Below are 21,890 nucleotides of genomic sequence, written 5' to 3'. Positions count from 1 at the left end.
AAAAAGGACCGGGGTTGAAGGGGTTAAAACGATACCTTTTTTTTTTTTCCTGTATACTAAACAGCTGCAGAGATATCTGTGTTTGTATTCATACGCCAATGAGAAGTTCGAGCACCAGGAGGGAGGGTTAAACTCTTTGAACACTGCTTTGTAACACCCCATGTGCTCTACACACTTTCCTCTCCCCTTAATTAACAGGGCTGGACTTGCTGAGGTACAATATATGATCATACAGACAACAGTAATACAGTCAGGTCCATAAATATTGGGACATCGACACAATTCTAACATTTTTGGCTCTATACACCACTACAATGGATTTGAAATAAAACAAGATGTACTTTAACTGCAGACTGTCAGCTTTAATTTGAGGGTATTTACATCCAAATCAGGTGAACGGTGTAGGAATTACAACAGTTTGCATATGTGCCTCAGCTACTCTGTCATTGTTTTTAACATCAGTTTTTTACGGCGTTCACCGTGCTGGATTATTAACATGATACTTTTATAGACCAGGTCATTACGGAGGTGGTGATACCAATTATGTGTATTTTATTTTTATATTTTCTTATTGTTTCTTATTTTTTTTTATGTAATATAAATGAATGGATTTCAGAAAAGACAATTTTTATTTAAATTTTTAATTATTTTTATTTATTTACCTTTGTTTACACTTTTTAACTTTTTTTTTTATGAAGACCCATTTGGATCTTGAAGAGCCAGTGGGCCTGATCACTATACAGTGCATTGCAATAGTCATCTATTGCAATGCACTGTATAGTCAGTGCTACACTTACACTAAGGCTGATCAGACCCTCAGGGTCTGATCAGCCTTAGGTACATGGCAGCCCGGATGCAGTGGCGGCCCCATGGAAGAGAGAGCACGCTCCCTCTCAACCCCATAGATGCCGCAAGCATCTCTGAGAGAGCAGAGACTCCGGGGCTGTGACACTTTATAGTGTCACAGCCCCAGTAAGCAGATTGGACATGACTGTACATCCAAATGCAGTAAATTACTTGCGATTTGGATGTACAGGGTGGGCCATTTATATGGATACACCTTAATAAAATGGGAATGGTTGGTGATATTAACTTCCTATTTGTGGCACATTAGTATATGTGAGGGGGGAAACTTTTCAAGATGGGTGGTGACCATGGCGGCCATTTTGTAATCGGCCATTTTGAATCCAACTTTAGTTTTTTTCAATAGGAAGAGGGTCATGTGACACATCAAACTTATTGGGAATTTCACACGAAAAGCAATGGTGTGCTTGGTTTTAACGTAACTTTATTCTTTCATGAGTTATTTACAAGTTTCTCTTTGTTTACAGCCATTGACATGTCGCCGAGGTTAACACGTGAGGAGCGGATAGAAATTGTGTTGATGTCTGGTGAATGCAGTAACCGGGTCATTGCAGCAGATTTCAATGCAAGACACCCTATGAGACCACCCATCTCCCATGCTACAGTTAGCAAACTGCTTGCTAAGTTTCGTGAAACTCGTTCAGTGTTGGATTTGCCAAAATGTGGACGCATAAAATCTGTCTCTAATGAAGAAACATCAGTGGCTGTCCTAGCTTCATTCAGCAAGAGCCCACAGCGTAGCACTCGCCGCATGTCACTGGAGAGTGGCATTAGTCGAACATCCCTTCGGCGGATATTAGCTACTCACAAATGGCACCCTTACAAACTCCAGCTACTGCAGCATCTCAACGAGGATGACCCAGATCGGCGCACTGAATTTTCAGAATGGGCAAAACAAAAATTGGAACAGGACCCTCAGTTTACGCAGAAGATTTTGTTCAGTGATGAGGCAAACTTTTATGTGAATGGTGTAGTTAACAAACAAAACCACCGCTATTGGTCTGACACTAACCCACATTGGATAGATCCCTCCAAGACTGTTGGAACAAAAAAATTGATGGTATAGTGTGGTATATGGGGTACAAAGATAGTGGGGCCATTCTTCATCAATGGAAACCTCAAGGCCACTGGATATGCAAAATTGCTACATGATGATGTGTTTGGCCGGGTTCACACGAACGTGTGTGACCCGTGCCTGTGAAGCGGCCCGCAAATAGCAGGCCGCAATGCTTGTTCGCCGGCCGTAGGTCAGCCGCGATCCGGGCGATCCATTCACTTTAATGGGTCCGCGATCCGGGCGTTCCGCGAAAAGATAGGACTTGTTCTATCTTTTAGCGGAACGGAACAACGGGACGTAACCCCAGGAGGCACTCCGTAGTGCTTCCGAGGGGTCCCGTCCCGTGCGGCCGTTCCGCGATTCCGGATTAGCGGACCCATTGAAGTGAATGGGTCCGCATCCGTGATGCGGAATTCACACGGAACTGTGGCCGTGTATTGCGGCCCGCGATTTGCGGGCCGCAATACGGCCACGGGTCACGCACGTTCGTGTGAACTTAGCCTTTCCCTCTTTATGCACTAAAGCTGGCACGTTCCCTGAGTTTTTCCAGCAAGATGGTGCACCACCACATTATGGGTGTCAGGTCCGAGCATTCCTAGATGAACAGTTTCCTGGAAAGTGGATTGGTCGTCGTGGGCCAGTCGAATGGCCCCCAAGGTCTCCCGATCTGACCCCCTTAGACTTTTATGTTTGTCATCTGAAGGCAATTGTCTATGCTGTGAAGATACGAGATGTGCAGCACCTGAAACTACGGATACTGGAAGCCTGTGCTAGCATTTCTCCTGAGGTGTTGCTATCAGTGTGTGTAGAGTGGGAGAAGAGGGTTGCATTGACAATCCAACACAATGGGCAGCACATTGAACACATTTTATAAGTGGTCAGAAACTTGTAAATAACTCATGAAAGAATAAAGTTACGTTAAAACCAAGCACACCATTGTTTTTCGTGTGAAATTCCCAATAAGTTTGATGTGTCACATGACCCTCTTCCTATTGAAAAAACTAAAGTTGGATTCAAAATGGCCGACTTCAAAATGGCCGCCATGGTCACCACCCATCTTGAAAAGTTTCCCCCCTCACTAATGTGCCACAAACAGGAAGTTAATATCACCAACCATTCCCATTTTATTAAGGTGTATCCATATAAATGGCCCACCCTGTACATTTACGTCCAAATGCGTGAAGGGGTTAATCACTGACACAATATACAGGTGAAACTCGAAAAATTTGAATATCGTGCAAAAGTTCATTTATTTCAGTAATGCAACTTAAAAGGAGTTGCATTAATGCAATTTAAAATTAGAATATTGTGAAAAGGTTCAATATTCTAGGCTAAAAGTGTCTAGTCAGCTAATTAATCCATACCTCCTGAGCAAAGGGTACCTGAGATTGTGACTTTCGGGTTTTCATAAACTGTAAGCCATAATCATCCAAATTATAGCAAATAAAGGCTTGCATGTAATGAGTCTATCTCATATATTAGTTTCACCTTTTAAGTTGCATTGCTAAAATAAATGAACTTTGACGATATTCTAATTTTTCGAGTTTCACCTGTATGATTATAAAGAAACCAGTATGATAAGGACATAGACTTTTCTTATGGGATAAATGTGGAAATAAAAAAATATCTGAAGAAAAAACTTTGAAGTCTTTCCCAGTGTGTGGTTTTGCTTTGGAAGATAGGGTAAGCGGGTGCAGTACAGAGGCAAAATACAAGTTCTTAACTCAAAACATCAGTGTTTATTCACACTTGAGGCAATTGCACAAAACGTGCTGTAACTTTGCAGTCTTGGTGTTAATTCACACACAATGGAAAGTTCATATAACACACGTCACCTTGCTGGCAGTTCTGCCTCCAGTAGTCCACAGCAGGCTTTAGGGGGCCTGTTTCCCCAGCATGCGGCTCTCAGCCCTCCAGCACGGCACAAATCCTCAGATGCCAAAAACAGAGACATCTCTGCTGAGCCCAGCTGCCTATTTAAGGACAGCCAGGTGCTGCCAAAATCCAGACCGGCACTTAAACTCCGGTCCGGTATTTGACCACACCTGGCTGGAAACCAGCCCAGCCACACATGCTGGCAAAAAAATACCTGCCTTGCCAGACAACCCCTCACTGTGTCACACAAGATTCAAACCTGGGATGTCCAAATGCAAAACCAATCACTTAACATTATCACACAGAGAAACATGTTTTTTCTCTCTCTATGCTTATAATCTAACACATAATACTGGTGACTGTATAATCATATATTCTGCCTGTAAATAAAGCAGTGATATATAGATTATCTTTCTGAGCAGATTTCAGTGTGGTGAAGCTTTAGTACAACGTGTATATAATATTTACATGTTAGCAAACAGCTCTAGAACTCAGCTCCACCCTCAGCCTGATGTCTAGCCCTGTCAATCAAGGGGAGGGGGGAGAGTAGAAAGCATAGGGGGTGTTACAAAGCAGTGCTCAAAGAATTCCTGCCTCCTGGTGCTCGAACACTAATTTGCATATGAATACAACACAGATATCTCTGCAGCTGTTTATCGTACAGACAAAAGAACGGTATCATTTTAATCAGCATGATGAGCCTTGCCAGACAGTATGTCTGGTTTAATACAGTTGATCCTGGTGACAGAGACTCTTTAAAACTTCAGAATATTACGTTTGCATGGTTGCTTTTTATTGGCGAAATCTAAACTGAATTCTATATTGTGCTACAGTAAAACTTACATTAGCTCTGAAACTTTGCTGAGAGCCATCCAGGAAACGGACATTGCAAACCACTTCAGACCTACTTTTTTCCTTTGGAAGTTCAGTTGCTCGATTGTTTATCCTTCCACCTAAAGCACGGAGGCTGGAGTTCATAACGAACACGGCACCTGCACAAAATAAAGAGGTGTCATGATTCTAAGTAATTACAAGCATTTTATAAACACATTTATGAATCACATTTAATATCACAAACAAAATAAATATTTCAAATTTCTATTTTATTTTATTTATTTTTTCAATAAATTTTTATTGAGGGAGGAAAAATATGCATGTACAAATCGCATTTATCAGAGATTTTCTTACATTGTACTCATTACAAGCATTCATCAGTCCATAGTTTTCCTGAATTAACAAGATAAGAGTATATCTTTTTGTACAAACCATTCTTAATAAAGCAAAAATAGCATGACAAGGCTCCCCATTTTATTATTGTCCCCCCCCCCCAACTTCCCTCCCTGTCCCAAACAATCATAAACAGAAAGTATAACAATACCCTCTCCATAAATACTCGTCCCCATTTGTAAACATTTGAAATGGTGTTCTCCAATGTGTATCAGTGTTTTCTTCTAACTAACGGACAATTTACCTAAAGTGCCTTTAGCCTGCTCTCCCAGATACCAAAGCGTATTTTGAAATGGAAGCATCAACTCTCTCCGTTCTTCTTGAGGTAGTACATGAATCACAAATATTTTCCACTTATGAAAAAAAGCTTTCGTCATTTTTCCTTTATGTTTCTCTGCCTCTAATCGGTCCATGTATAGAATATGTTTCATAGTACCAATTACCTCGTCTATTGTAGGGATGGTGGGATGTATCCAGTGTCTTAACAAGCATTTTTCATAGCCAATAAAAACAAATGTACCCCTTTTAACTCCTATCGCTTGAGTTTGGTCTCCCTCCTGGCTTCTCGGAATGCACTGAAATATACAATGTTGTGGAGAAGGACTCACCTCCACCTTCCAAACTTCTTTAATAAAATCCCTTCCCTGGCTCCAAAGTTGGGAGATATTGGGACAATCCCATAGGCCATGCAGTAGATTATCCCATGGGAGTTGACACTTTGGGAAGCTCCTAAGGTAATGAGTAGGGGCGTCCCTGTACGAGAGATCAAATGCGTATGTAGCTTTATGGATAATACGAAATTGCATCTCTCTCCAGGTTTCGCTGCTGATTGCCTGCCTCACTCTTTCCATACCTGCTCTAATCTTCACAGTCAGAGTCATCTTGTAGTTCTCTCTCCCATTTCTTAAAAACTGTCTTCCCCAAAGCTATGGTTTGGGTACTTTGAATTCTATGATATAAATCCGGTAAAGAGCTTGCTAATCCCACCCTACCCATTAGCCCCTCGAACCAGGTCAGTCTGTCATTATCTCCCAATTTTGTAGTTTGTTGCCTACAAAAGGATTTGATCTGTAGGTATGACAGTATTTGGGAGTCTGGGAATGAGAATTTGTGCTTAACATCTTCCCAGGACATTATTTCCGATCCCGAAGGAGTCAACAGGTCTCGTAGCCTGATCAACCCTTTTTCTTTCCATTTATGGAACATTTTAGATTCCCTTCCAGAAGGGAAGGCTGGGAGCGTTCAGAGAGGCATGTGGGGAGAAACATACATTGGCAATCTATATATTTTCCTGATCGCCCTCCATGCCGCCGTGGTGTCTTTAATCAGGATATAAGATTTCACCCCTAAAGGCAGATCTCTTATTCTTGAATGTAGAAGTGCTACCATATCCCAAGGGGCAACCAAAGCACTTTCCAGCTCTTTATTTGAGAAAAAGAGGTGTTCCAGACCCAATCCCTAATATGTCTAGCTAAGGCTGCCAGGTTGTAGTTTCTTATATTTGGGAGGTGAATCCCCCCTTCCCATTTTGTCAGGCTTAGTTTCTCATAGCTAATCCTCGGGCATTTTTTATTCCAAAAAAAATCGGGTAAAACTTTTGTTTAATCTTCTTACGTCTGTGTGTTTGATTAGCAGAGGAATTGTCTGCATTGGGTACAATAATCTCGCAAAGCTAATCATTTTTATCAGGTGGGTTCTGCCAAATAAAGATAATGGGAGGCTAGACCATCTATCTAATTCCTTTTCTATCTTCTGTATAAGAGGTATATTATTCAATGAGTATAGAGAGGCTGGCAATTTTCCTATTTTAATACCAAGGTATGTCAAACAGTGTGGGACCACCTCCACCCCCTCAAAATTGCCGGAATGGGGCGTCTTCTCAGATAGCATTAATAGTTGACTTTTACTGATATTAAAGAGATTGGAATAATTGGATTGGCTCACCCTCCAAAAAATATGGAATGGGTGTTCCCCCTAAAAAAAGATATCCCCAATCTTTTAAGGTATATAAATTAGCTGAATAGATGAGAGGGGCACACCTACATCTAAAAATCACATGGAGCTGCAGCCAATACGTTTATAAAACTATTTATTTGCACCAAAAATAATTCAAATCAAGTGAGGTACCTCAATATATTCACAATAAAAATACATTTACTTAAAAACATAAAAATATATAACCATCTGTAGGGACTTGTTGCTAAATGTATAACAGAATATGTAGCAAAATATGTAACAGAATCACTGGTTAGTGGTTGCTTTGCAATGGAGAATCGTGACTGTGTATCCTTGTATACAGTTTTTAATACAAATTTCGATGCGCAGGGTTTGATGCGCAATGTCTCTGCTGATATTTAATATGTAAATTCCGACTGTGACCGATAATTTACAAGTGTGTATACAGTCTTTTTCTTATTGTTGGTTATCTTCACAGCATATACCAGATTGGTCTGCTGTTAAACCTTGCTGTGTGTAAACACACTACTCACTGTTCTGAAGCGATGGAGTGACCACTGAGGAAGGAGTCACTGCCAACTCCGAAATGTGTCTGGTGTACACAAGTCTCGAGTAAAGAAAGAAACCGCAGCCTACAATCTGCGCAACACCTCCGGATCTTTGGAAACGCTTCTGCACAGCTGATAGGAAGAAACACAAGTCTCGTTGTGTCCAGATCAAAAGACACCAAGTAACGCAGAATATTCAAGTGGGTCTTAACTATCTTAGACCCCGGCGTCTAAATGGACAATTTTTTTCCCTGCCTTGGTACTCTACTCACCCATACAAAAGAGCGGACCGGAACTGAGACCATCGTTGCTGTAACACGTGGGACGCCACGCCAAGCATGAGTGATCGGTCACTCCACCGCTTCAGAACAGTGAGTAGTGTTTACACACAGCAAGGTTTAACAGCAGACCAATCTGGTATATGCTGTGAAGATAACCAACAATAAGAAAAAGACTGTATACACACTTGTAAATTATCGGTCACAGTCGGAATTTACATATTAAATATCAGCAGAGACATTGCGCATCAAACCCTGCGCATCGGAATTTGTATTAAAGACTGTATACAAGGATACACAGTCACGATTCTCCATTGCAAAGCAACCACTAACCAGTGATTCTGTTACATATTTTGCTACATATTCTGTTATACATTTAGCAACAAGTCCCTACAGATGGTTATATATTTTTATGTTTTTAAGTAAATGTATTTTTAATGTGAATATATTGAGGTACCTCACTTGATTTGAATTATTTTTGGTGCAAATAAATAGTTTTATAAACATATTGGCTGCAGCTCCATGTGATTTTTAGATGTAGGTGTGCCCCTCTCATCTATTCAGCTATTTTACTGATATTAATCTTGTATCCCGTCTCTTGGGATCAGACATGAATATCAGGACATCATCCGCGAAACATATCAGTTTTACTTCCCTTCCACCTACCTTAACTCCCTCAAAAGTATCTGATTGGATGAACGGTTCTAGGGCCAGATTAAAAAGAAGGGGTGAGAGGGGACATCCTTGTCTGGTTCCCTTCGCGAATGTGAATGAATCAGAAAGGAATCCCGGAAGACTAACTCTTGCCTGAGGCCTGCTGTACATACCATCCAGTGCCATTCGGAACGGACCCCTGACTCCAAAGGCATCTAGGGCCCATCCCAACCATCTCCAATTCACATTATCAAAAGCCTTTTCGGCATCTAGCGATAGAAAGGCTGGTTGATTATTGCTCAATTTGTTATGGGCTAGATAATCCTGTACAGCAAGCACAGTTCTAATATTGGTCACCGCCGCTCTTCTTCTAGTGAATCCCCCCTGGTGTGGGCCTAACAGGTCTGGCATATAGTTTGCCAATCTATCTGCTATAATCTTAGAAAAGATTTTCAAATCTTGATTGATTAGCGATATTGGTCTGTAAGAGCTAGTTAAACTCGGATCTTTGCCTGGTTTTAAGATAACTTTAATGTATGCCATGTTCCCTGTAGGCATCATAGCTCCGCCTTCCATGAAAAAATTGAACAATTTTGTCAAGGTTTGTGTGAGTTCTGGAATCAGTAATTTTAAAAATTCCCCTGTATACCCGTCAGGTCTGGGAGCCTAGTTTTTTAGTTTTTTTACAGTTAGTGTCACCTCACCTTCCGTAATAGGAGAATTTAAATGTGCTAGTGCTTCCTCTGTCAATCGAGGTAGCTGGACCTTCGCCAAAAGCGCCTTACCCCGAGATCCTTCACAGGGCTCCTGTGAGTACAGTTTTTTATAAAATTTCCCAAAGCATTGCGTGATAGTTTTTAAGTCTCTTATTTCCCCTCCACCTTCCTCTATTATTTTATTAGGTCCCCCACTCCCTCTCTGAGCTTTAACTAGATTAGCTAGCAATTTACCCACCTTATTCCCAAATTTGAAGAATTCCGCAGATTTTTGATCTAGAAACATCCTCATTTTTAGTTCTAAATAATGGTCGTATGAGTGCTTTGCAGTGACCCAATTGATCCTGTTTATGGACGAGGGGTCTGCCAGAAAAGAGGTATATGCTTGTCGTACCTTTTCAGTGGCCTGTCTATAGTGATCTAGTACTTTTTTCCTTTTGGCTGATGCATATGAAATTATATTTCCTCTGAGAACAGATTTAGCCATCTCCCAGAATAAGACATGATCTTCCATGTGTGCTTTGTTATTCTCTTGAAACTCCCACCACCAGCCCTTCAACCTGTCATGAAAGTCTTCGTCTGATAGCAAGTGGTTGGGAATCTGCCACGTGTAATCGCTGCCTCTAGGCGTTATCTCTCTTATGTGAGCAACTACTGGGGGGTGATCTGAGATAATTAGATCTGAAATCTCCACCTTTTCTACTCTCTGCATCAGCAATTGTGAGGACAGAACATAATCAATCCTCGACCATGAACGTTGAGCATGGGAGAAGTGAGTAAATTCTCGTTCCATTGGATTGAAAAATCTCCAAACATCATTCAAAACAGTAGCTTCCAAAAAGGGTTCTAAAGTGAAGTTCCCCTGGGTTTTAGGTATTACATCAGTGTAGGAGTATTTACGATCTTCTTCCAACTTTCTCACCGAGTTAAGATCTCCTGCCACTAGTATCTGCCCCCTGCCCTCCTTCAAGACAACTGGAACCAATGTCCCGTAAAAGCTTGACTGTCCCACATTAGGACCATATATATTAAACACAGTCAGTTCTCCTGCATCAGTATCCATTTTAGTCATCAACACCCTCCCCTCATCGTCGCTATGACTTGCAGTCAGTTTATGTCGTAAACGTCTATGTATTAATGTCAGAACTCCTGCCTTTCTCCCTTGTGCAGGAGAACCATACACTTGACCCACCCACAGGCGCTTCATTCGCCAAAAATCTGCCTCCCAGGTGTGTCTCCTGTAGTAGAGCAATGTCAGCATCCAATTTCTTTAAATGTCGTAAAATCGACATTCTCTTATGTGGGGCCTTTAGGCCTTTAACATTCCAAGTCACAATTTTCATAACCTGTTAGTAGTTTTGATCTTATCAGGAGACCCACCCGGAGGACGCCGATTCCCGCTGAGTAATACCATTAGAGAAACATCTTTGTACCTATGGAGTATAGCTAAACAAAGAAAACCCGCCCCCCCCTTTTCCCAACATCCCAACAATAACTCTCCTTTCAGGAGGTAGAACAAACCAACAATATAGTAGTTTAGACTTCACTTTTTTCGCCCCCTTCTGGCTAGGTTTGCTGGTATACCCATTACCAGAATACATATTCATCTAAATCACATTTTAACATTAGTGCTCTTCAATACACAGGTAAGAGTTCGTCTCTCTATGTACCGATGGTACTTTTCCTCTATTGAATCAAAGTCCTGCAAGGGAATATTCAGCAAGTTACCTTAACTTATCAAAGTCTCAGTCCCATTCTGGGCTTGATGCTTGACTTCGTTCACTTCGCTGAGTATTTGGAGATGAGCCCGGGCGGTTTCTGCGAGGGAGTCCTTGATGATGATTCCCCCTCTGAGAGGAGTAGACTGGGGTGGATTCAGGCTGATCATCCAGGCTCTTTCTGGCTTCAGCCGGAGTGTGGTATGTTTCAATGGTGCCCTCCTTTCTAAAGATCCTGAGGGTAGCTGGATAAATTAGCGCGAACTTCACTTTATCCTGAATAAGCTGTGTGCAGATCGTGGAAAACGCCCTTCGTTTCCTGGCGACTTTGGCCGAGTAATCTCCAAACAGTAAAATCTTATGTCCCCGAATTTGTGTCGGGCGAGTTGCTTTTCTGTAGTTGTTTAAGAGGACTTCTTTCTCGGCATAGTTAAGGTATTTAACTATTGTAGCTCTAGGTCTTTGACCTAACCCCTCTTTAGGAGCCTCTCTCATAGGGCAAATGCGGTGCCCTCTTTTTCAACGGTCATCTGCTGTTGCAGCCCTAAGGCCTGCGGCAATTCCACTGAACATATTTGAGCTAGCTGATTAAGGGGGATCGATTCAGGAAGTCCCACAATTCTCAGATTATTCCGTCGTGAACGGTTTTCCAGGTCGTCAAATTTAATTTTGAGGATCTGGTTCTCCTTGAGGGTGCTTTCCGCCAAGCTCTGTTTTATCAAGCTTGTCCTCCATATCACCTACTCTCTGTTGTAATTCCTGCAATTGGAGCGTATGTTGTGCGATCTACCCCTGTATGTTTTGCAGATATGTGGCCACTGTTGCTTCAAGGGACGCCTTAATGTCAGGCGCTAGCAGGTTTGCCACTTCTATAGCCAGCTCTTTGCAAGGGAGCTCTAGCCCTTGCTTCTGAGAAAGGGTCTGGGTCTTCATAGGATTTACCTCATTTTCTGCCGGCTGAGCTGGAGGCTGCGAGGAAGAGCGGGTAGGTCTGCCATCTTACACTGAACCCTGCAGGGCGATGCATCTCGTTGTGAGTGCGAAGTTACAGATGTCGGGGTGCCGCCGCGCACAATGTATTTTTTCATCAGCAGTGTCTCCACTACCGGAGGTGTTCTAGGGGAACTATCGTCCTGTTTTGCGACCAATACCCCGGCTAGTTGTAGGTGAGCACTCAGAGCTGTCTTCCACTACCTCCTCATGGGAGCGCGCCGGAACCGGAAGTCACAACTTTTTTTCCTATTTTTTTTTTTTTTAAATACATGCCCCATTTTCTAGATTTTGTGGTTAAACAGGTGTTCCAGGAACCTGATACTGATGACCTATCCTCAGCATAGTTCATCAATATCTGATCAGTGGGTGCCTGACACCTGACACCAACTTGATCAGTTGTTCCCTGCAGCCTCCAGGCATTGGAACTAAAATTTTAAATGGAACAGGAAGCACAGCTCAGTTCAAAATTGAAAGGCTCTTGTGGGTTACTGCTGCTTGGCTCCCATTCACTTCAAAGGGGGGTGAGCTACATTTGAGACAGACCATGTAGCTGCCCCACCCCCTTATTACATCCAATACAGGCTCCCATCGGGCTCTATTCCTGAGGCCCTGTCATCAGTGCAGAAAGCTAAAAGACCTGTGAGGACTGCATCACAGGTCCTGTACCATTCTATTAAAGGAACCTCACAGAGAATTGTGTTGTTTCCAGGTTAGGAAGTTTAGCTGCCAGGACTAGAGTTGAGCGAACACCTGGATGTTCGGGTTCGAGAAGTTCGGCTGAACTTCCCGGAAATGTTCGGGTTCGGGATCCGAACTCGACCCGAACTTTTCGGCACTAAAAAGGTTGTAAAATAGCCCACGAAAGGGCTAGAGGGCTGCAAAAGGCAGCAAAATGTAGGTAAATCCCCTGCAAACAAATGTGGATAGGGAAATGAATTAAAATAAAAATAAAATAAATTAAAATTAACTAATATCAATTGGAGAGAGGTCTCATGGCAGAGAATCAGGCTTCATGTCATAGCAGAGAATCAGGCTTCATGTCACCCAACACTGGAACAGGCCATTGTCAGATATTTTTAGGCCCTGGCACCCAGACAGAGGAGAGAGGTCCCATAGCAGAGAATCAGGCTTCATGTCATAGCAGAGAATCAGGCTTCAAGTCATAGCAGAGAATCAGGCTTCATGTCATAGCAGAGAATCAGGCAGGGATCTCAAGTCTCCCGGACGTTCAGGGAGTCTCCCGCTATTAGATAGCGGCTCCCTGACACCCGCATCTGAGACAATATATCCCGGAAATGTTTACTGATAGCAGAGCACAGAGATAAGAGAAGTGACAGGACACAGAGTTTAGATTACAGGTTGAATTAACCCTTTAGGGTCAAATTGGCTTCTCAAGGAGATATATATGTTAAAGGCATCTCTCCTTCTGTCTCATTCAGTAGCTATATAACTATTAAGAGAGATGTATTTTTTTTTAAATACATTTACACATTTAACCCCCCATTTTAATTATATTATTTACCCCAGTGTTAAATTCACCACCCCTGGATGCTTGTTTTTTCCCTACAGTGGGGTAGATAATTACACACACGGTTTTAAAGAATAAACTTCCTGACTCAGACAAAGAGCTGACTCAGCAAGTCAGCAAGTGAATGGAAGCATCCGCGCATGCGCATTGCGCAACCTAAGCTTCGGTTCACTTGCTTCTTGTCAGCTCAGCGAATGAACCGAAGATTCGATTAATGAATCGGTTCGTGTGAATGAACTGATTCAAATGAACCGATTCATGTGAAAGATCCGAACTTCCCATCTCTAGTTTACTCGCAGTAAACCTTTCCGGCAACCTGTAGCAGTGTCCCCTTCTCGGCGCGTGCGCACAGTGCAAGAAGAGGCCAATGCCAGCAGTCCGCAACGGCGCATCAGGCTGAGCCTGTGCGCACGCGCGGGATCTCAAAGTGGGAGGAGGGGGAGTGAGGGAGAGGCGGCACTGAGGAGTAGAAGGCGGCGCTGGGCACGAACGGCGATGCCATGCATCCACAGACCTCCCCTGCTTGGGCACCTTAATTCAGTGATTGACAGGTTAGTAAAACCTGTTTTTCCGCAGAATAAAGCCACAAATAGCTTTTATAAGGCCACCTTAGAAATCAGAATGCTACCCTGGACATGAGCATATGTTTAGCTCACAGGGCTTATAGGTGGTGACAGAATCCCTTTAATCATATACATAAATATGATAATTTGGGGCAGGGTGATGAGCCCAGTCCTCCACACCATAGAGCAAAGTGTGCAGATACTGCATATGTCTGGAAAATGTAATAAAAAGTTTGTGAAAGAAAAAAAAAGAAAACCTCCCTGAAATGAGAAGTGTTCCTCCCTGAAATTAGTTTTTGCAGGTTGGGATGTCTGATCAGGCTTCACGTCACCCACCACTGGAACAGGCCATTGTCAGATATTTAGGCCCCGGCACCCAGACAGAGGAGAGAGGTCCCATAGCAGAGAATCAGGCTTCATGTCATAGCAGAGAATCAGGCTTCATGTCACCCACCACTGGAACAGGCCACTGTCAGATATTTAGGCCCCGGCACCCAGACAGAGGAGAGAGGTCTCATAGCAGAGAATCAGGCTTCATGTCATAGCAGAGAATCATGCTTCATGTCACCCACCACTGGAACAGGCCACTGTCAGATATTTTTAGGCCCCGGCACCCAGACAGAGGAGAAAGGTCCCATAGCAGAGAATCAGGCTACATGTCATAGCAGAGAATCAGGCTTCAAGTCATAGCAGAGAATCAGGCAGGGATCTCAAGTCTCCCGGACGTTCAGGGAGTCTCCCGCTATTAGATAGCGGCTCCCTGACACCCGCATCTGAGACAATATATCCCGGAAATGTTTACTGATAGCAGAGCACAGAGATAAGAGAAGTGACAGGACACAGAGTTTAGATTACAGGTTGAATTAACCCTTTAGGGTCAAATTGGCTTCTCAAGGAGATATATATGTTAAAGGCATCTCTCCTTCTGTCTCATTCAGTAGCTATATAACTATTGAGAGAGATGTATTTTTTTTTAAATACATTTACACATTGAACCCCCCATTTTAATTATATTATTTTCCCCAGTGTTAAATTCACCCCCCCTGGATGCTTGTTTTTTTCCTACAGTGGGGTAGATAATTACACACAGGGTTTTAAAGAATAAACTTCCTGACTTAGACAAAGAGCCGACTCAGCAAGTCAGCAAGTGAATGGAAGCATCCGCGCATGCGCATTGCGCAACCTAAGCTTCGGTTCACTTGCTTCTTGTCAGCTCAGCGAATGAACCGAAGATTTGATTCATGAATCGGTTCGTTTGAATGAACTGATTCAAATGAACCGATTCATGTGAAAGATCCGAACTTCCCATCTCTAGTTTACTCGCAGTAACCCTTTCCGGCAACCTGTAGCAGTGTCCCCTTCTCGGCGCGTGCGCACAGTGCAAGAAGAGGCCAATGCCAGCAGTCCGCAACGGCGCATCAGGCTGAGCCTGTGCGCACGCGCGGGATCTCAAAGTGGGAGGAGGGGGAGGGAGGGAGAGGCGGCACTGAGGAGTAGAAGGCGGCGCTGGGCACGAACGGCGATGCCATGCATCCACAGACCTCCCCTGCTTGGGCACCTTAATTCAGTGATTGACAGGTTAGTAAAACTGTTTTTTCCGCAGAATAAAGCCACAAATAGCTTTTATAAGGCCACCTTAGAAATCAGAATGCTACCCTGGACATGAGCATATGTTTAGCTCACAGGGCTTATAGGTGGTGACAGAATCCCTTTAATCATATACATAAATATGATAATTTGGGGCAGGGTGATGAGCCCAGTCCTCCACACCATAGAGCAAAGTGTGCAGATACTGCATATGTCTGGAAAATGTAATAAAAAGTTTGTGAAAGAAAACAAAAGAAAACCTCACTGAAATGAGAAGTGTTCCTCCCTGAAATTAGTTTTTGCAGGTTGGGATGTCTGATCAGGCTTCACGTAACCCACCACTGGAACAGGCCATTGTCAGATATTTAGGCCCTGGCACCCAGACAGAGGAGAGAGGTCCCATAGCAGAGAATCAGGCTTCATGTCATAGCAGAGAATCAGGCTTCATGTCATCCACCACTGGAACAGGCCACTGTCAGATATTTAGGCCCCGTCACCCAGACAGAGGAGAAAGGTCCAATAGCAGAGAATCAGGCTTCATGTCATAGCAGAGAATCAGGCTTCAAGTCATAGCAGAGAATCAGGCTTCATGTCATAGCAGAAAATCAGGCTTCACGTCACCCACCACTGGAACAGGCCATTGTCAGATATTTTTAGGCCCCGGCAACCAGACAGAGGAGAGAGGTCCCATAGCAGAGAATCAGGCTTCATGTCATAGCAGAGAATCATGCTTCATGTCACCCAACACTGGAACAGGCCACTGTCAGATATTTTTAGGCCCCGGCACCCAGACAGAGGAGAGGTTCATTCAACTTTGGGTTGCCCCGCAATATAATGGTAAAATGAAAATAAAAAAAGGATTAAATGAGGAAGTGCCATGGAGTACAATAATATATGGTTAAGGGGAGGTAGTTATAAATGTCTAATCTGCACAAGGGATGGACAGGTCCTGTGGGATCCATGCTTAGTTAATTTTTATGAATGTCAGCTTGTCCACATTAGCTGTAGACAGGCGGCTGCGTTTGTCTGTAATGACGCCCCCTGCCGTGCTAAATACACGTTCAGACAAAACGCTGGCCGCCGGGCAGGCCAGCACCTCCAAGGCATAAAAGGGCTAGCTCTGGGCCACGTGGAGCAGTTTGGAGACCCAGAAATTGAATGGGGCCGAACCATCAGTCAGTACGTGGAGGGGTGTGCACACGTACTGGTTCCACCATGTTAGTGAAAGTGTTGCCTCCTGCTAACACGTTCCGTATCAGGTGTGTGGTGCAGTTAGCTGTGGCGTGGTGACAAAACTTTTCGCACATCTCTGCCATGCTAACCCTGCCCTCAGAGGAGCTGGCCGTGACACAGCTGCGTTGGTGACCTCTTGCTCCTCCTCTGCCTTGGGCTTCCACTTGTTCCCCTGTGACATTTGGGAATGCTCTCAGTAGCGCGTCTACCAACGTGCGCTTGTACTCGTGCATCTTCCTATCACGCTCCAGTGCAGGAAGTAAGGTGGGCACATTGTCTTTGTACCGGGGATCCAGCAGGGTGGCAACCCAGTAGTCCGCACACGTTAAAATGTGGGCAACTCTGCTGTTGTTGCGCCGGCACTGCAGCATGTAGTCGCTCATGTGTGCCAGGCTGCCCAGAGGTAAGGACAAGCTGTCCTCTGTGGGAGGCGTATCGTTATCGTCCTGTGTTTCCCCCCAGCCACGCACCAGTGATGGGCCCGAGCTGCGTTTGGTGCCACCCCGCTGTGAACATGCTTCATCCTCATCCTCCTCCACCTCCTCCTCATCCTTGTCCTCCAGTAGTGGGCCCTGGCTGGCCACATTTGTACCTGGCCTCTGCTGTTGCAAAAAACCTCCCTCTGACTCATTTCGAAGAGACTGGCCTGAAAGTGCTAAAAATGACCCCTCTTCCTCCTCCTCCTGGGCCACCTCTTCCATCATTGCCCTAAGTGTTTTCTCAAGGAGACATAGAAGTGGTATTGTAACGCTGATAACGGCGTCATCGCCACTGGCCATGTTGGTGGAATACTCGAAACAGTGCAACAGGGCACACAGGTCTCGCATGGAGGCCCAGTTATTGGTGGTGAAGTGTTGCTGTTCCGCAGTGCGACTGACCCGTGCGTGCTGCAAGCTGAAACTCCACTATGGCCTGCTGCTGCTCGCACAGTCTGTCCAGCATGTGCAAGGTGGAGTTCCACCTGGTGGGCACGTCGCATATGAGGCGGTGAGCGGGAAGGCCGAAGTTACGCTGTAGCGCAGACAGGCGAGCAGCGGCAGGATGTAAACGCCGGAAGCGCGCACAGACGGCGCGCACTTTATGCAGCAGCTCTGACATGTCGGGGTAGTTGTGAATGAACTTCTGCACCACCAAATTCAGCACATGCGCCAGGCAAGGGATGTGCGTCAAACCGGCTAGTCTCAGAGCTGCAACGAGATTTCGCCCATTATCGCACACCGGCTCACCGGCAGCAATCACTCGTCGGTCTGCTGTTCTATACCCCGCAACAACTCCTGTGCGGTGTGGGGCCTGTCCCCCAAACATATGAGTTTCAGAATGGCCTGCTGACGTTTACCCCGGGCTGTGCTTAAGTTGGTGGTGTAGGTGTGTGGCTGACTGGATGAGCAGGTGGAAGAAGAGGAGGAGGAAGCAGAGTCGGAGGAGGAGGCAACAGGAGGCAAAGAATGTTGCCCTGCGATCCTTGGCGGCGGAAGGACGTGCGCCAAACAGCTCTTCGCCTGGGGCCCAGCCGCCACTACATTTACCCAGTGTGCAGTTAGGGAGATATAGCTTCCCTGGCCGTGCTTACTTGTCCACGTATCTGTGGTTAGGTGGACCTTGCCACAGATGGCGTTGCGCAGTGCACACTTGATTTTATCGGATACTTGGTTGTGCAGGGAAGGCACGGCTCTCTTGGAGAAGTAGTGGCGGCTGGGAACAACATACTGTGGGACAGCAAGCGACATGAGCTGTTTGAAGCTGTCTGTGTCCACCAGCCTGAATGACAAGCATTTCATAGGCCAGTAGTTTAGAAATGCTGGCATTCAGGGCCAGGGATCGAGGGTGGCTAGGTGGGAATTTACGCTTTCTCTCAAATGTTTGTGAGATGGAGAGCTGAATGCTGCCGTGTGACATGGTTGAGATGCTTGGTGACGGAGGTGGTGGTGTTGGTGGTACATCCTCTGTTTGCTGGGCGGCAGGTGCCAACGTTCCTCCAGAGGCGAAGGAAGAGGCCGAGGCGGCGGCAGCAGCAGAAGAGGTAGCAGGGGGAGCCTGAGTGACTTCCTTGTTTTTAAGGTGTTTACTCCACTGCAGTTCATGCTTTGCATGCAGGTGCCTGGTCATGCAGGTTGTACTAAGGTTTAGAACGTTAATGCCTCGCTTCAGGCTCTGATGGCACAGAGTGCAAACCACTCGGGTCTTGTCGTCAGCACATTGTTTGAAGAACTGCCACGCCAGGGAACTCCTTGAAGCTGCTTTTGGGGTGCTCGGTCCCAGATGGCGGTGGCCAGTAGCAGACGGACTCTCTTGGCGGCGGCTTTTGGCCACTGCTCCCTCTTTTGCTATGCTGTTGGCTCGGTCTCAACACTGCCTCTTCCTCAGAATTCTGAAAGTCAGTGGCACGACCTTCATTCCATGTGGGGTCTAGGACCTCATCGTCCCCTGCATCGTCTTCCACCCAGTCTTCCTCCCTGACCTCCTGTTCAGTCTGCACAGTGCAGAAAGACGCAGCAGTTGGCACCTGTGTTTCGTCATCATCAGAGACGTGCTGAGGTGGTATTCCCATGTCCTCATCAGGAAACATAAGTGGTTGTGCGTTAGTGCATTCTATCTCTTCCACCCCTGGGGAAGGGCTAGGTGGATGCGATTGGGAAACCCTGGCAGCAGAGTCTTCAAACAGCATAAGAGACTGCTGCATAACTTGAGGCTCAGACAGTTTCCCTGATATGCATGGGGGTGATGTGACAGACTGATGGGCTTGGTTTTCATGCGCCATCTGTGCGCTTTCTGCAGAAGACTGGGTGGGAGATAATGTGAACGTGCCTGGATTGCACTCTCGGCCACCCAATTGACTAATGCCTGTACCTGCTCAGGCCTTACCATCCTTAGAACGGCATTGGGCCCCACCAAATATCCCTGTAAATTCTGGCGGCTACTCGGACCTGAGGTAGTTGGTACACTAGGACGTGTGGCTGTGGCAGAACGGCCACGTCCTCTCCCAGCACCAGAGGGTCCACTAACACCACCACGACCATGTCCACGTCCGCGTCCCTTACTAGTTGTTTTTCCTCATTGTTACCGTTCACCACAATAGAAAAATATTATTCAGGCCAATGTATTGAATTTAAATTCAGGGCATTTTTTTACAGACACCTAACACTGTCTGGCTATCTATTTAGGTACCGTATTACACTAATACAAGCACACAAGTAATGACAGATTTGGTTGAATATAAATGTGAGGCCTATTTTTTTACGCGCTGTGTGACAGATATACCTTTAATCACAGAATTAGACTTGTATCTGCACTGTAGCGTGTGTGTTAAGTTTTTCAGAATGACACTATCAGCACCTTCAATCTAAGATATCCTTTTTGGGATAGATTTAAAGTAGGCCTGATATAGCTGAAACTACTAATTTTGAGAATGGCAATTTGGGAATAGTTTTTCACCCAGAACAAAAACTGTGCTTTTACGGTCACTAAATATAACTTGATCAGCTAAACTGTACTGATTTGGAGGAATAGAATGTCAGGGCCTATTTTTTAGGCGCTGGGTGACAGGCTCAACTTGCCCCTGATGTAGTAAATGACCAAAAAATAACCACACTATTGATGGTTAAATGCACTTGATGAAAGCTTGACCCTGATGTAGGATATAGCAAAAAATAACCACACTATTGATGGTTAAATGCACTTGGGTGACACAGGCTCAGCCTGCACCTAATGTAGTATATGGCCAAAAAATAACCACACTATTGATGGTTAAATGCACTTGATGAAAGCTTGACCCTGATGTAGGATATAGCAAAAAATAACCACACTATTGATGGTTAAATGCACTTGGGTGACACAGGCTCAGCCTGCACCTAATGTAGTATATGGCCAAAAAATAACCACACTATTGATGGTTAAATGCACTTGATGAAAGCTTGACCCTGATGTAGGATATAGCAAAAAATAACCACACTATTGATGGTTAAATGCACTTGGGTGACACAGGCTCAGCCTGCACCTGATGTAGGATATAGCAAAAAATAACCACACTATTGGTGGTTAAATGTACTTGGTGGCAGCTTGTGCTGGCGCACCACAAGCCACAAATTGGCCGCAGATCACCCCAGAAAAAAAGTGATATAAAAACGCTCTGGGCAGCCTAAAAAAAGTGAGCAATTCAATATCAGCACTTCAATGATCCACAGCTGGAGATCAATCACTGAATTAAGTCTTTTGGAGGAGTTAATCTGCCTATCTCGCCCTAGACGTCGCAGCAGCAACCCTCCCTACGCTTGTATCAGCAGAGTGACGTGCAGCGCTACGTGACCCAAGCTTATATAGAGGCTGGGTCACATGCTACACTGGCCAATCACAGCCATGCCAATAGTAGGCAAGGCTGTGATGGCCTCTTGGGGCAAGTAGTATGACGCTTGTTGATTGGCTGCTTTGAAGCCTTTCAGAAAGCGCCAAGAAAGCGCCGAACCCGAACCCGGACTTTTACGAAAATGTTCGGGTTCGGGTCCGTGTCACGGACACCCCAAAATTCGGTACGAACCCGAACTATACAGTTCGGGTTCGCTCATCCCTAGTCATAATCTTCTGTATGGGAACACAGCAGGGCTTTTGGGAGGCAGATTCCATTGAAGACCCCCTGAGGTACCCCTACAGTAAAAAAATAAAAAAAAATAAAAAGTAACCGCATTTTGGAAACTACACCATTTAAGGAACTGAGAGGCATAGCAAATGCTTTGACCCCACATGGGTCTCATACAATATGGAAAAACTTGCCCGTGAAAATCAAATTATATAATCTACAAGAAAATGTTGATTTAGGCCCAAATTGTTCATTTTCACAAGGAGAAACAGGAGAGAAAGCACCCTACAATTTTTTTTAAATACGGCAACGCCCCTTAAACTGCCGTATGTGCACACAACAGGGTTCAGAATGAAAGGAGCACTATATGGCTTTTGGAGGGCAAATTCCACTGGAATAATTTTCAGGCACCATCCTGCATTTGTAGACTCTGAGGTACCCCTACAGTGGAAAACGCCCAAAACTTGACCCCATTTCAGAAACTACACCACCTAAGGAATTTTTTATGGGGTGCAGTGAGCAC

At 44.8% G+C, this 21,890-nt stretch overlaps 1 protein-coding gene across 1 annotated transcript in view; it reads right to left on the bottom strand.

Annotated features, from left to right (window-relative positions):
* The window catches only part of PTPN3 (protein tyrosine phosphatase non-receptor type 3), a 1,427,127-nt gene that overhangs the window by 1,351,386 nt on the left and 53,851 nt on the right, over window positions 1-21,890 (bottom strand). Inside the window, 1 exon segment of the mRNA XM_040432350.1 lies at window positions 4,640-4,788. Within this exon segment, the coding sequence (XP_040288284.1) occupies window positions 4,640-4,774 (135 nt within the window). The 5' untranslated portion in view covers window positions 4,775-4,788.

The sequence above is a fragment of the Bufo bufo genome, chromosome 5 (assembly GCF_905171765.1).
Source record: "Bufo bufo chromosome 5, aBufBuf1.1, whole genome shotgun sequence".
NCBI classification, from domain to species: Eukaryota; Metazoa; Chordata; class Amphibia; order Anura; family Bufonidae; genus Bufo; species Bufo bufo.
Note: the sequence above shows the minus strand (reverse complement) of the source record. Positions and strands in the feature narration are given on the sequence as shown.